The 13,351-nt window shown below is 38.4% G+C and overlaps 1 protein-coding gene across 1 annotated transcript in view; it reads left to right on the top strand.

The window, feature by feature from the left end:
• gmds (GDP-mannose 4,6-dehydratase) overlaps positions 1-13,351 on the top strand; it is a 142,218-nt gene that overhangs the window by 42,779 nt on the left and 86,088 nt on the right. Inside the window, exons 6-7 of the mRNA XM_055165114.1 lie at positions 1,330-1,434; positions 12,534-12,661. Coding sequence (XP_055021089.1) covers positions 1,330-1,434; positions 12,534-12,661 — 233 coding nt within the window. The remainder of the gene's footprint in view (positions 1-1,329; positions 1,435-12,533; positions 12,662-13,351) is intronic.

Below are 13,351 nucleotides of genomic sequence, written 5' to 3'. Positions count from 1 at the left end.
TATATCCAGCGCTCACTTTCAACACGCAGAGGCCATACACGTGAACTGCTCCTCGGGTTTCATGTTCTCTGTTGTTTAAATGCTGACACTTTCCCCATCTGTCACCACTCAATCTGCTGCAGTATGGGAGGCACATACCATCATAAGGGAGGGCAGATTGTCTATTAATTAGTCTTAGGAAAAAGGGGAGTTTCGTTAGCGTCCTTCCTTCACCTCTAGTGTACGCCCTGACCTGTGGCTTAATCAACGGGTACCTCCCCGCGCTGGCTCTGGTATTCCCCTCAACGCTGTGGAGGGGAGGGAGCGCCATGGCGACAGGAAAAGAGCGGAGTTCTTTTTTTGGTCCGAGCCTGGTTTTGGTCACTCAACAGGAGTTTGTGGTTGACCTTTTCTGATTATAAAATATGAAGTGATAGTAAATGTTTTATTATTGGCAAGTTTTAGTTTTTTTCTTTTTCTTTTTGCTGTTTTTCATAACTCTAACCTCTTACAACACACCAAAATACCAGAAATTTTAACTATGTAGACAAATGACACAATAGAATGTTTAAAAAATTGGTAAATTGCATTTTTGTGAGATTTTATAAATATTTAAAAGTCCCTTATTACTCAGTTTTTTTGATCTGCTGTTTGTTATAATGATGTTTCCTTATCAAAAACATACCTGGAGTTATGCACGCAAACCCTGCACTTTTAGGCTGAGTTTTTCTCTCAAACTGAAAACACTCTTTTCCACCTTGTGATGACATGTGATAATACAGGAAGTGCTCCACTGTGTTTTTAAACACCATACATCTTCACTTGAATCATTTGCATAATTTCAGACCTGGAATTCTCTACTGAATTGAATGTAAAAGGTAGCTGTTAACTTGAAAACTACCACTACATGACATCACAAGGTGGAACAGAGCATTTAGAGTTTTGGAGATATAGACAGACTAATAATGCAGGATTACTCAAACATGTATGAATGAAACAAAACACTACTCCAGGTATGTATTTGAGGAGGTAACAACAATAATAATTATAGCATGGCTTAAAGCTATGTGTAATTGTGTAATATAGGAGCTTTAAATAATACTTAGACTTGGTGAAAAATAAAATAAAATAAATGCATTAGATTTATATATTGCCTTTCAAGACACCCAAAGCTTTTTATACCTTATATATTACTATTCATTCACACAATAATTGGTGATGATATGCTTCTGTTATTGTCTATTGACTTGGGTATGTGTATGTCTTGTGTTGTTCCTAAATTGTTTATCATCTATAGACCATAAACTCCACAACAAACCAGTGTTGTTTTTTCCCCCTCCCTGTGTCCAGGTGCTGCTAAGCTCTATGCCTACTGGATTGTGGTGAACTTCCGAGAAGCCTACAACATGTTTGCTGTCAACGGTATCCTCTTTAACCATGAGAGCCCACGGAGAGGTCAGTACTTTCACTAACCACAATTGTTCCCAACTGTTTTACATTATAAAGACATGGTCACTAAAACAACCTTCATTTTTGGGTCATATAAAGTTGTGTTGTCATGATACTAAAATTTTGACTTGATTTCGATACTGAAGAAAAAACTTGTGATTGTGATGATAAACTCTTTTTTTTGACAATAGAGAGTAATTTTCCGCACACAATATTAGTAGTTACAACACGGTCTTATATTAGTTCTGCTATAGATTAAGTAAAGTAAAGGTCCAATTTAGTCCTGTTCATGTGAGGGATTTTTAGATACCATTTTTAGTATTGATTAGTATCTGCACTGGCTCTCAATACTTTTGTCAACCCTAGCACATAAAGTCTTGTACCACATATATTTTTGTTAGTAATTCTAATTGCTAATTCTAAATTGCAATACATGGCCTATATAAATCCATATTCGTCCAGGGTTGCAGTCTGGCTTTCCATGTCTTCTCAGCATTCCCTCACTCTCTGACACATTGAGAGTGGGTTGTGGCCACATTTTTAATAAGAGCTCTGAGCCCTGAGGGTCGCAGCCGCTGGTTTAACCCGATTTACACAGCACCGCGACCCCAAATGAATACCAGATGATACAGCCTCAGCACTGCACCCGGGTCAGCCGTTCAGGTGTTTATGATTTATCCCCTAATGAAGACCCTGGCCACGACCTCAGCCAAGGTCAGGGGTCACCCAGTAAAGCCTAATGGGTTACCACAGATAGATAAGTGTGGGAATTGTGCCAGTTTATACACAGGGCCTTGGCTAGTATATTGTGTGATGTTACTATTCTATGTAAGGGTTAAACAACAACATTTTGGCTGTCCATGGATGTTCAAGGCAATAGTTATTTTTGTTTTAGTTTGTTTGTTTTTTGTTTGAAGCTAGTCCCTTCTAACAGTAGTTCATTTGGTTACCTGTTGTTACGGCTCATGTAGAACAGTGATTAACTGTTGCCAGAACTACTTTACTTGTTTTGAATGTGTAATATAAATAAACTTGTATTGAACAGAATAGTATTGTTATCATGAAAATAAAATATATAACTTAATTTTGATTCTAAGGAAAAGGCACATTAATAATAAATAAGACACATATTTTATACAGTATAATATAACATAATATGGTTTCAAACACAAAATAATTGTGGTTTATACTTTATAACTTGTTCTTGTAGTTCTGATATAGATCCAGACTATTCTAAAAGTAATTTTTGGCTTTTTTTTTTTTCAGTATCAGTCTATCGATCTGTATCTGTTATTAGTATCTGTTTTTTTGTTTTTGTTTTTGTTTAATATAACACAATATTGTCAAGTGCAGACAGGACGAATGCTTGTAGTAAATTCAAGTGGGCAGAATTCATTTCATAGTTACACTTCTGTACTATTCTGTGCTTTTAAAATGTAAATTATGTAGATTATAGGAACACAAACAATTCAATCGAAGCATTCCCCCTAAAACTGACTTTCCCAGTTTCATATAGAATGACCTTATATGGGCAAAGTGTAATAGCCATCTGAGGCAATGCGAAAATTTTTGGGTCTTTGGTCAGCTCTTTCTAATCTTCTCTCTCGCTCTATTTCTATCTCTCCATCCAGGCCACACACAGCTTCTTTCCCGCTGTATTTCATTCTCTCTCTCTATCCCATCCCTCGCTCACAGTTTTCCACAGTCAGCATTTCTGCAGCAGGCCTTGAGTTTAGTTTCGCCACCACTCTCAGGATTATATGTTGTTGCCCATAATGTACAAACTTGTGTCCTGTAGCCAGATGTCCCAAGGCTGCCCAGCTCAACCCAGAGGCCAAGTTGCCAATTTACAGTTCTCTCGGGGCCATCTACTGCCTGGAGGTCTTGGCAAAAAAAATAATGCCACGATTTTCACAAGCCCTGGTTTGGAGTAGGTATGTGCAATTAATCACATTTTAATTGAATAGAGATCCACTTATTTGAAATCGTTAATGAGCTGCTAGGGGCTTTTTAATTGAGAGGGCTAGAGCTAATTTGCTGGCAGTAAAAACATCAGGTCTGAGGGTAATGACAAGTTAAAGGGCCCGTGTTATGCAATTTTCTGATCTATGTTATTATAATGTTGTTTCCTCATCAAAACACACCTGGAGTCTTCATTCCCACATGTTTAATACACATATTTTGCATATTTAGGCAGAGATCTCCTCTCACATAGAAAACATTCTGTTCCACCTTATGATGTCATGTGGTAATACAGGAAGATCTCCACTGTGTTTTTAAACTCCATATAGCTTTACTAGAATCATTTGGTTAATGCCAGCCCTGGAATTGCCAATCTGTACTTAACAAAAGCTACAAAGGAGCTGTTAACTTGAAAACAATTGCTCGATGACATCACAAGGTGAAACAGAGCATTTTGAAATTTGAAGATATAGACGGATCCTAACAAAAGGATTTCTCAAACATGTGTGAATGAAAAAAAAGGTGGGTATGTTTTTGAGGAGGTAACAGCATCAGTTAACATGTAACAGTCAATTTTGCATCATATAGGATCTTTAAGACTTAAGACCAATGTCTGTCTAATTAAATGTCTGTGTTGTGAAAAGTTTAGGAAAATGAGATTTAGATTGTGATTGTGATGAATTTTTCGTCATGTCCCCTTCATCCCCTTCAGACTATGACAGATGACCAATGGATTGTGGTGAAAAATACTGAATCATAATACCACAAAGTTTGTGGATGTGCAGTTGGTCACAGGGTTCAGAGGTGAAAGTATTCAAGCAGCCATTAGCTGTTTAAAGCTATGTGCCAATGCCAGAGATTCCTTATATAGATGTCTGTGATGTCAGTTCTTTAGTTTCAGTGAAAGTTGACATCACTCCTCCTCCAGGTCAGTTCCCACACACAAATAACCTGTGATGTCATGGCCCTGGTCTGGCTGTGGCTGTGTGAGCGTGCCTTGTGTAGGCACAGATTCCAGTTAGCCATTTATGAGTGAGTTTTTCCTCAGAACAACAAATTTACTCAGTTGGCAGTGGCATACATAGACGTTCATGACACGAAATTCTTGATCTTTGCTTGTTTCAACTCAGTGACTTGGTTAGCCAACTTAAGTTACATTAAGTTACTTTATGTTTTATCACATACAAATGAATTGTGAAGCCAATTCCCATATTTAAGTAAATAAAATGTGTATTTCTTGATATTTATGTATTTTATCTGGTCTCCTCACCATGTGTAAAATGTGAAAGAGGAGGTTTGGTGGTCATTACTAGACAGATGCACACAAGTTCAGAAATTTCAGATTAGCTTTTAACTCAGATGCTGGTTTTACAGGCTTATTATGATCTAAAAAGGTTTACACATTCATCAATGACTTTAAACAAGGCTTTGACCTCATACATATGGTCGATGAGTTGGTAACAGCCGACACCCTCTTAAGTATTTCTCTTTTGGTAAGACGTGAGGAGTGGAAGTAGAAGACAAGTAAGTACAAATATTATAAAAGACACCTTTAGGCAGCCTTACATATATGGTCAGTTATATTGTGATTGTAAATGTTCTTTGCATGCAGAGCAGGGGACTTCTCACACTTTGCTCTAGACTGACTGTCCATGTGTGGGATTTACTATTAAGCTCTCCTCCATATCACTATGAATAGCACTTAATTCTTTTTGGAATTTGGCCATGGCTTTTCTCCCTGTTTGTGTCTCCACCTGATGTTTCACACCAATAAACAGTTAAATTTGACTGTTCTTGTGAAAAAGAAAAATAAGTCATCGGAAATCCAGCATGAAGCAAAGCAAACACTATCCCACATCTGCAGTCTGATTCACACTGTAGCTAGCTTCTTCAGGTTAGCCTAGCCGTTAGCCATAACAAACAGCCCTCACGCAGACTAAAGGGGGATTATCGTCAGAAGTGGCCCTGCTAAATGAACTCCATATTGGTATGACACATGAGACAGTGCAGATCTCGTCCAACTGAGAAAGCTGTCCAAATAACCAGCTCTATGCTTGTTATCCGAAATATTCAAATAAAATATACAGCGAGCAAAAATCCAATTTTCACAACAGGAGGTAGAGCCCATTTTTAATTTATAGTTATTAGCTGTGTGGTGCCCTAGGCAGTGAATCAGTGCAGTAATAGTTTTTGTGTGAATTTGGGCCTGCTACTACTGACCAACTTTGGGTTTAGGCTAATCCTCTGGTTTATTTGGGGAAGTCCCATCCATCTCTGCACTCTGAGAGTTCTGTGGTTCACGCTTGGCAGTATAGAATAATATACTGTTATGTTAGTAGAAAAGACCAGTTAGCATTGGGGAAGTTAGAATAGCACTGCCAAAGTCAATGCTGGCCCTTTAAATACACAGGAGAGCCGCAGCGCCTCTACATGCCTCGGACTCTCCTTTCTGCTTTGCTTGAGTTTGAGCCCAAAAGGTCAGATTGCATGATAGATTTGTAAGAGGATATGTTTTCCATTTATTGGCGAGATTATTTTCAAAGGAAATCTTCAGATGGGGTGTCTTGGTCACGGGGCGTCAAGGGGCTTTGCTGCTATCTCATAAGAAGGCCTGGCGTGGAGAGGGTATTTTTTGTCTTTGCTTTCATCAGGTTTTCATGAGAAAGAGTTGAGTGAGTGCCGCCTAAACATGCGCTGATGTTCGGCAGGCTAAAGTGAAATAGTTAACACCTCAAGCAGACCTGATGACGGAGAATCCTCATACCTCGACTTAAGTCTAGGAGAAAGAGACGCTTACAATGACCTTGACCTACCTTGACTACAGATGTAAGGTGGATAGGGTGCTCTCTCCCTTCACTCAAACTGTTTTTGTTTCACTTGTTTCCCCATAGTAACCAAGTATGCTGTTGACTGATCTTTGAATTTGAGTAATTTTTCAAAGTTGCATCTCATACTCTGGCTTCCAGACAGACAGGAACTCAACTGCAATGTAGAGCTGTCAAAATTACACACAATTAGATCTTTGTCTTTTAAGTGAAGGCATTACAGGTGCAGTGTTTAACTTTTCTGGTGGAGGGTCTGTCATTGGATTTTTTTTCCATGGAGATGTGATTGTCTTTGCCTGAAATGTCCCACACTAAACTTATCTATCTTATCTGCATTTTTTCAAAATTAAAATTTTATTGTTTAAAAAATCATAAACAGCGTCACCTCTCCATAAATCTGATTTGGTGGTGTCACTTTTTCGTCTGCATGGGGATAGATATGTTTAATGTAGTACTGTGGAGCATTCTGAACAAAGCCACAACATATTCATGGGGACGTGGAGGTAACAGACCCTAAACCAGAAAAGTTACACAATGCACCTTTAAAGTGCTGAGGATGCATAAGAAATATGTATCCATTTCCCTTCTGTCCACACACCTTTACACTCTTTGCACCTCCCTATCCTGTCTGTTTCTTCACACCTAACAAAAAAAAAGTTTCATACAGTCACATCACATTTCTTCTTCAGCACCCACTCCTTATCTGTGGAGTTACATCACTGGCAGTGTTGGCAGAACTGAGCCTATTGACCTCTCCTGGATGCAACACAAATATTCACACAAATATTAGGAAATCTGTCCGGACCCCATTGTGAAATAACAATGATGGCCAAACCTGACAGTTCTTTGGCTAGTGCTACACCTCCTACATGATCCCTTGCTTTCCCCATGAGTCAGGCTTTTCTGCACTATATATAAAGGACAAGTATTAACAGTGTGTATAGGCTCATTTTGTCCCAAACAGTGTTAATTTATATGGTGAGCGAGTAAAGATGGAAATTAATAGCTCCCTTTTTTCGCTCCAAATCTACCACAAAGCTCTTTTCTCCCGTAGGCCATTGCTCAAAGACAGAGTGGGATTATGGGATTTGCAGTTCTGGTTGAATTCCAAAACAGGTGTGTAACCCTGTGTTGATGTAACCCACAGGTTTCTATGGCAACGCCGAAAATTAAGGCTTCTTTTTTTTCTTCTTTTCAAACTTGGCCAGACAAGCTCAGAACAGGAATGACTCAAATACAAGTATCTGGAGTATACTTGGAATGAGTCTATGTGTTAAGCTTTTTAAGACAGGGTAATTTACTGTCTCTATTTTTGGAAAGTAGTCTGGCTTTCCAAGTCTGTCAACATTTTTATCAAGAAAGAATAGAACCTATAGAACCCTACACATCATCTATGGAACAGATTTATAGGTCTACATGCTGAAAAAAAAGAACATGCCAGGAAGGAAGTGAGTGTAATGTAATGTTCACTTTAAAGAGCAGCCTTGAGATTGACTTGATAAACTTGGAGTATAATTCATAAGTCAAGTGTACCCAGATTTTCCGATTTTCCAGAACTAATTCTTCTTTGGACCGAGTCATGGCCACACAACATGTCTGCAGATTGTGCTGAACCAAACTCAAGCTGCTTGAAATCCATGTGGTGAAGGGATAAAATTAGAGACATTGAATCCAGACGGGTACAACTGGGAGTTCAGTTTGTGTTAATATATTTGCAAAGAAGCACTTGGCTATGTTTGCACTGAACAAAGATGATATTAAAGGTCCTATATTCCACAAAACTGACTCTTGTGAGCTTTAAGCCATGTTAGAATGCTGATACCTTCTCAAAAATATACCTGGAGTTCTGTTTTGTTTCATTCACACATGTTTGAGTAATTCTTTATCTTTATTTGCCTTTCTACATCTATAAAGCTCAAAATGCTCTATTCCACCTGGTGATATCATGAGGCAGTAGTTTTCAAGTTAACACCTACCTTTTACCTTTAGTTCAGTAGAGATTAGCAATCCAAGGCTGAAATCATGCAAATGATTCTAGTGAAGGTGTATAGAGTTTAAAAACACTGTGAAGCACGTCTGTATTGCCACATGACATCACAAGGTGGAACAGAGTGTTTTCTGTTTGAGAGAAGAACTCAGTCTAAATATGCAGGGTGTTATACATGTATGAATAAAATAAAATACAACTCCGGGTATGTTTGTGATGCGGAAACAGCATTTTAACATAGTAATAGGGGCCCATTAATAAAGACAATATGAAAGCTCAAACTCTTCTCAAGCAATAGCTTATAATTATAATTGTGCAATGTTTGTGTAGTTTATTTATAAATCTGCCAGTAGAACTTTAATCATCCCAAAGGGGCAATTTCTTTGAACAAAACCATCCATATTCAGTATTAAACATTGCGTAATGTAATGTGGAGTTGCAAACAATAATGCTCAAACAACCATTTATTTTTGTCTCTTTGTTATTACATTGTAAAATGAGCTGATGTGTCCAAGTTATTTCCCTTGTGGATCAATACAGTTTATCTAAATCTAATAATAATTACAACATGTTGAACAACCAGTTACAAAAAATTGGTGTGTGCAGTCATCTATTATAGAAACACAGCTCCAAACTAACCATTGAGTAAGTAGTTATTAGTAATAGTCATCTCATGTAGATTGCCACAGTAGTAAAGTGAAAATCCCTCACAACCAAAGTCCATCCTGAAGTTGAGCCTGTAGCTGAAAGACCCCCTATTCCACCTGGCCCCTCTGCATGGGTTCTTTGCTCCTCTTTTTCAGCTATACCCCAGCTGTGCCAGTACAGTACAAGAGTATGTGCTGCTCTTTTCCTGTCTCTCCTCTGTCCAAAAGTGAAACGCACTGATGGAAAGAAGGAAAGAAACAGTTAAGTGAGACTGAGAGTGAGTGTCAGTTGCTGGCACGAGTTTTGCTGTCTGCTCAGTTTTCACGGCCCGTGGTTTTATTAGACTTTCCTCTGAGCTGCGGGCAAGGTTAAACGGCCACCACTGCCCCAGCACTGCTCCAAACATGTCTCCAGCCCCCTCCCATTTGCCTCCCCTCTCTCTCCTTCACCCCCGCCCTGCTCTTTCTGGCTGGCTTGCGGTGCCTCTGCCAGTAAAGGAAGCACATTAACACCCCAGCCAATAACAGAGTATGCTTTGTCCCGGGCCAGGCAGCTCAGTCCATTAGGCCCACGCTGGAGTCCGCACTGCACCAATTAGAAGAGGCAAGGCACGGTGCCATTCTAAACAGAGGTGCGAGCTTTACTAGACCACTACAGGTGTGCAGGGGAAATAATGGACTGTAGGCCTGATTGGGACTGTGCTTGTACACTGTATTTCACTGCCACCTTTTTAAGAGCCAGCTCAGCTCTACAGAGTTATGACAACCCATGTTTAACCTGAAAATCTCACTTTCCTTTGAGTGTACAGCCATAAAAAGATTGTTGTTGCAGTTACAAATTGTTGGTCTTGTTACCCTATTCGTCCAGAGTTTTTCAGAGTCAGAGTTTGCTGAGGTCTGACAAGGAGCTGTATAATTCTGTCATTGTTTCATCCAAACTGTTGCACAATTTAAATAACAATTTTGAATTTTATTTTTTGCTAGTGAAAGGGTATATATATTTTAAGATTATACCTCTCTGACTCAAACTCATAGTTGCTGGACTGGCGTGAGGCATCTGCAGCGTAAATAGCAACATATTATAAAAAAGTTAAAATTTGCATAATATACCACAGTGGATTTTTATAGACTGGGTATTTCCAAATCAGAGGTTCCGTGAATATATAGAGAAAAACTGCTTTAAAAAACTAGCTGTGATGTTGTGTTTTAAACAACATGGCAGCTCAGGTAAAACACGGCTTTTTGCCTAATTTTTCTTGTGTCATTCCATTGCTCCAGGCTAACACGGATGGGGGAAAAGCTGACAATTATACAGGCATTAGTTTCAGATGAGTAATTGCTGGCTTCTATTTGAGTACTTTTAGCGTTTGGTACCTGTTAAAACACATGACCTGCCAGGTTAGAGGATGGGAGCCCTGGAGAGACAGTTGAGATGGGCCTGACTGAAGAGAGGGGGTTTCCAATGCACTTTATCACTGCTTCATCGGCCTGGCTATTTCCTAATAAACACGTCAGTTATGTTGGCTCGAGAGTTAAAATGAAAAATGATAAAACAAGTTGACAGATTATTTCTTTTCCAAAATAAATGGAGAGACTGTGGAGAGAGCCTCATGTAAACTGTGGTCTTACATTGTGTTGACAAGCAATGACTACAACTTGCTACCAACACACAACACGCTGTATTTTGTCAAACAAGCGTGTCTAACCTCCACGGCTCTGTTTTTGCTCAGCCTGCCCAAGACTGTCGCTTTCCTATGAAATAATTACTACAAATTTGGTGCGTTCGCATGATTGGGTTCATGGGATTTTCCTGTGCCTAAATGCGGACTCTGCTCCATGTCAAACCAACAGTGATACAGTGTCGAGACATGAGCTTAGGCTGTTATGGCCTGGATGGGCGCAGACTGAATTGACTCAAAGGACACATTCATCCTGAGCTTCTGAGCTGAACAAGAAGTTTTGAAGAGGTTCAGTAAAAGTTGTGGGAGATTTATGTTGGGTACACCCTAAAATAGACACCCCAGTCTTTGATGCTGGCGGTACACTTTGAAAATATATGTCCCCATTTGTTTTCGAGGCTGTTCTATTGTAAGTCCTAGCTACCACTCAACTACTGAATCAAGCCATGCTATCAGACATGACACAAAGCTCCACTATCAAGCTAAATCAACTTTTTTGGACTGGTAAAGGACCCATATTATGCTATTTTTTGACTATTTTGTAATTTTGTTTCCTCATCAAAAACAGTGCTCCACTGTGTTTTTAAACTCCGTACACCTTCACTAGAATCATTTGGATAATTTCGACCCTGGAATTGCTCATCTCTGCAGAACAAAAGGTAAAAGGTAGCAGTTAATTTGAAAACTACCACTTCATTACATCACAAAGTGGAACAGAGCATTTTGAGCTATGAAAATGTACAGACTAATAATAAAGGGTTACTCAAGCATGTGTGCATGAAACAAAACTGAACTCCAGCTATGCTTTTGAGTAGGTAACAACATTATAACAATTTTAAAGCTCACAAGAGTCAATTTTGTGTAATATAGGACATTTAACCATGTTCTATAAGCTCTTCAAAATTATACATGAAGTTGTAGTTTGTGTTGCTAATTGCAGTGCTGCTATTTAATAATTCAGGAGGCTGCATTACCACTAGTTACCAGCTATGAGCAACAGGGTCTGCTCAAAGCATTCTCTGTGAACTAAAAATACTGTTTAAGTTTTCTGTGCATATTTTCCGTGCATTAGTTATGCCTTCAAAAAGCATTATATGGAACTTTATATTTTGCCCTAGATACAGGCATCCTTTTGCTCATAGCAGGGACTCCGAACATGACACTGCCTTTTTAATGTTTCGCCAAAACACCCAAAAACGTCTGTAACCCACTAGTAACACATATATAGTCATTAGGCTCATTTGTTTTCCTACTGATAATATCACCCCCTATGTTAGCTTTAAACTAGGATCACAGCGAGGAGTTTTGGCTGAGTTTAACAGCAGCTTATGCGGTGCTTCTGGACTGCATACAACACCAGTGGAAGCAGGGTGGTCCTTATACACTGGCATTTGAAATCATATTTTGACATTTCAACTCAAATTTGATACTAAAAATGAGAGATTTGAGGTAAATGACAGTTCTAGTAATGTAAGTCTATGTAATTTTATTCAAGATGGCTTTATAATTTGTTTTTTGCTTTGGAAAACTAGTACTTGGAAGAGCAGAGAGGTTTGGAAGGTGAGATTGATTCAAATAAATTAAGCTACTTTTCTCCATCTCAAACCTACACCCCCCACTTTTTTTTTATCTATCTATTTTTTTTATTTAAACATACCCTATCTTATCTATTAAGTAGGCCTATTTATGCTTTGTTAACCAGCACTAGCTTCTTGCATTCTCATTTTTCAGTGTCCTCGCCTATAATAAATCTTGTCTTTTCTTATACTATTACCAGTGGGAACCAACTGTACATTATTTAGCAGTTCAGAAATCTTGATCACTTTCATATTTGAAGACAGCGTTCCTTAAGTTTGAAAACAAATCTGTTATTTTTGTATTTTAAAACTTTTCATTTGTTTTTTGGTGTTTCTTGTCCCAACAAGTGATCTATGACATTCAGTAAATCCATATAATATTGTAATAGCATTTTATTTTTTACTGACAAAGCCTTTTTGTGTTTTAGGTTCAAATTTTGTGACACGTAAGATCAGTCGGTCCGTGGCAAAGATCCACCTCGGCCAGCTGGAGAGCTTCCATCTGGGGAACCTGGACTCCAAGAGGGACTGGGGCCACGCCAAGGACTATGTGGAGGTAAGGCACACAAACACATAACTGTCCTCCAGCCATTCTGAGAGGTGTACACCAAGTATATAGGCTATATAGGGAGTAGGGATGTTGAGTTTAATTGATAGTTGGGAATATTCTGGTCACAATATAATCACAGGAAGTAATTTAGCCAAGCAGGGGATTATGGATAGAAATTACCTTTGGCGACAATTCTACATATTTACAAGTGATTTTTTTTTTCTTTCACATTATTTTGTCTTTTAATATGCATGTGCATTTGATAAATAAATACAGTACAAATGCAATGGCAAAACAATTATATAAACAATAAGTCAATCTTAATCTTCACTAATGTACACTAATGTGCTCTTCATCAAGCTGTTTTTGTCAGTGTTAAGGGGCTGTAACAATTTTCTTCCATGTAGTAGTTTTGTCTCAGTACAGATATAATGTAAAAGCTGCTCTTTGGCTGTTTTGATAGCATGTTAGTTGTTTGAGGTGAAAAGAATGAAGAATTTCACTGTTGTTTGGTCACAGTGTCAATATGTGTGAAGAATCGTCATATTGTTATGTTTCTTTTCATAATAATAAAAGTTAAGAAAATGCATTGCGCACTCAGACTTTTTTTTTTATTATTACTTTTTGGCACATTTTTATCTAAGAAAAAAAAGTGACATTGGCTGCATTTTCTCACTTTTAAGATGCTGCACCTCT

This window comes from Boleophthalmus pectinirostris, unplaced genomic scaffold (genome assembly GCF_026225935.1).
Source record: "Boleophthalmus pectinirostris isolate CB_2022bp ecotype Guang Dong unplaced genomic scaffold, ASM2622593v1 HiC_scaffold_7, whole genome shotgun sequence".
NCBI lineage: Eukaryota > Metazoa > Chordata > Actinopteri > Gobiiformes > Gobiidae > Boleophthalmus > Boleophthalmus pectinirostris.
The sequence above is the reverse complement of the archived record's forward strand: the minus strand, read 5'-3'. Positions and strand labels throughout refer to the sequence as shown.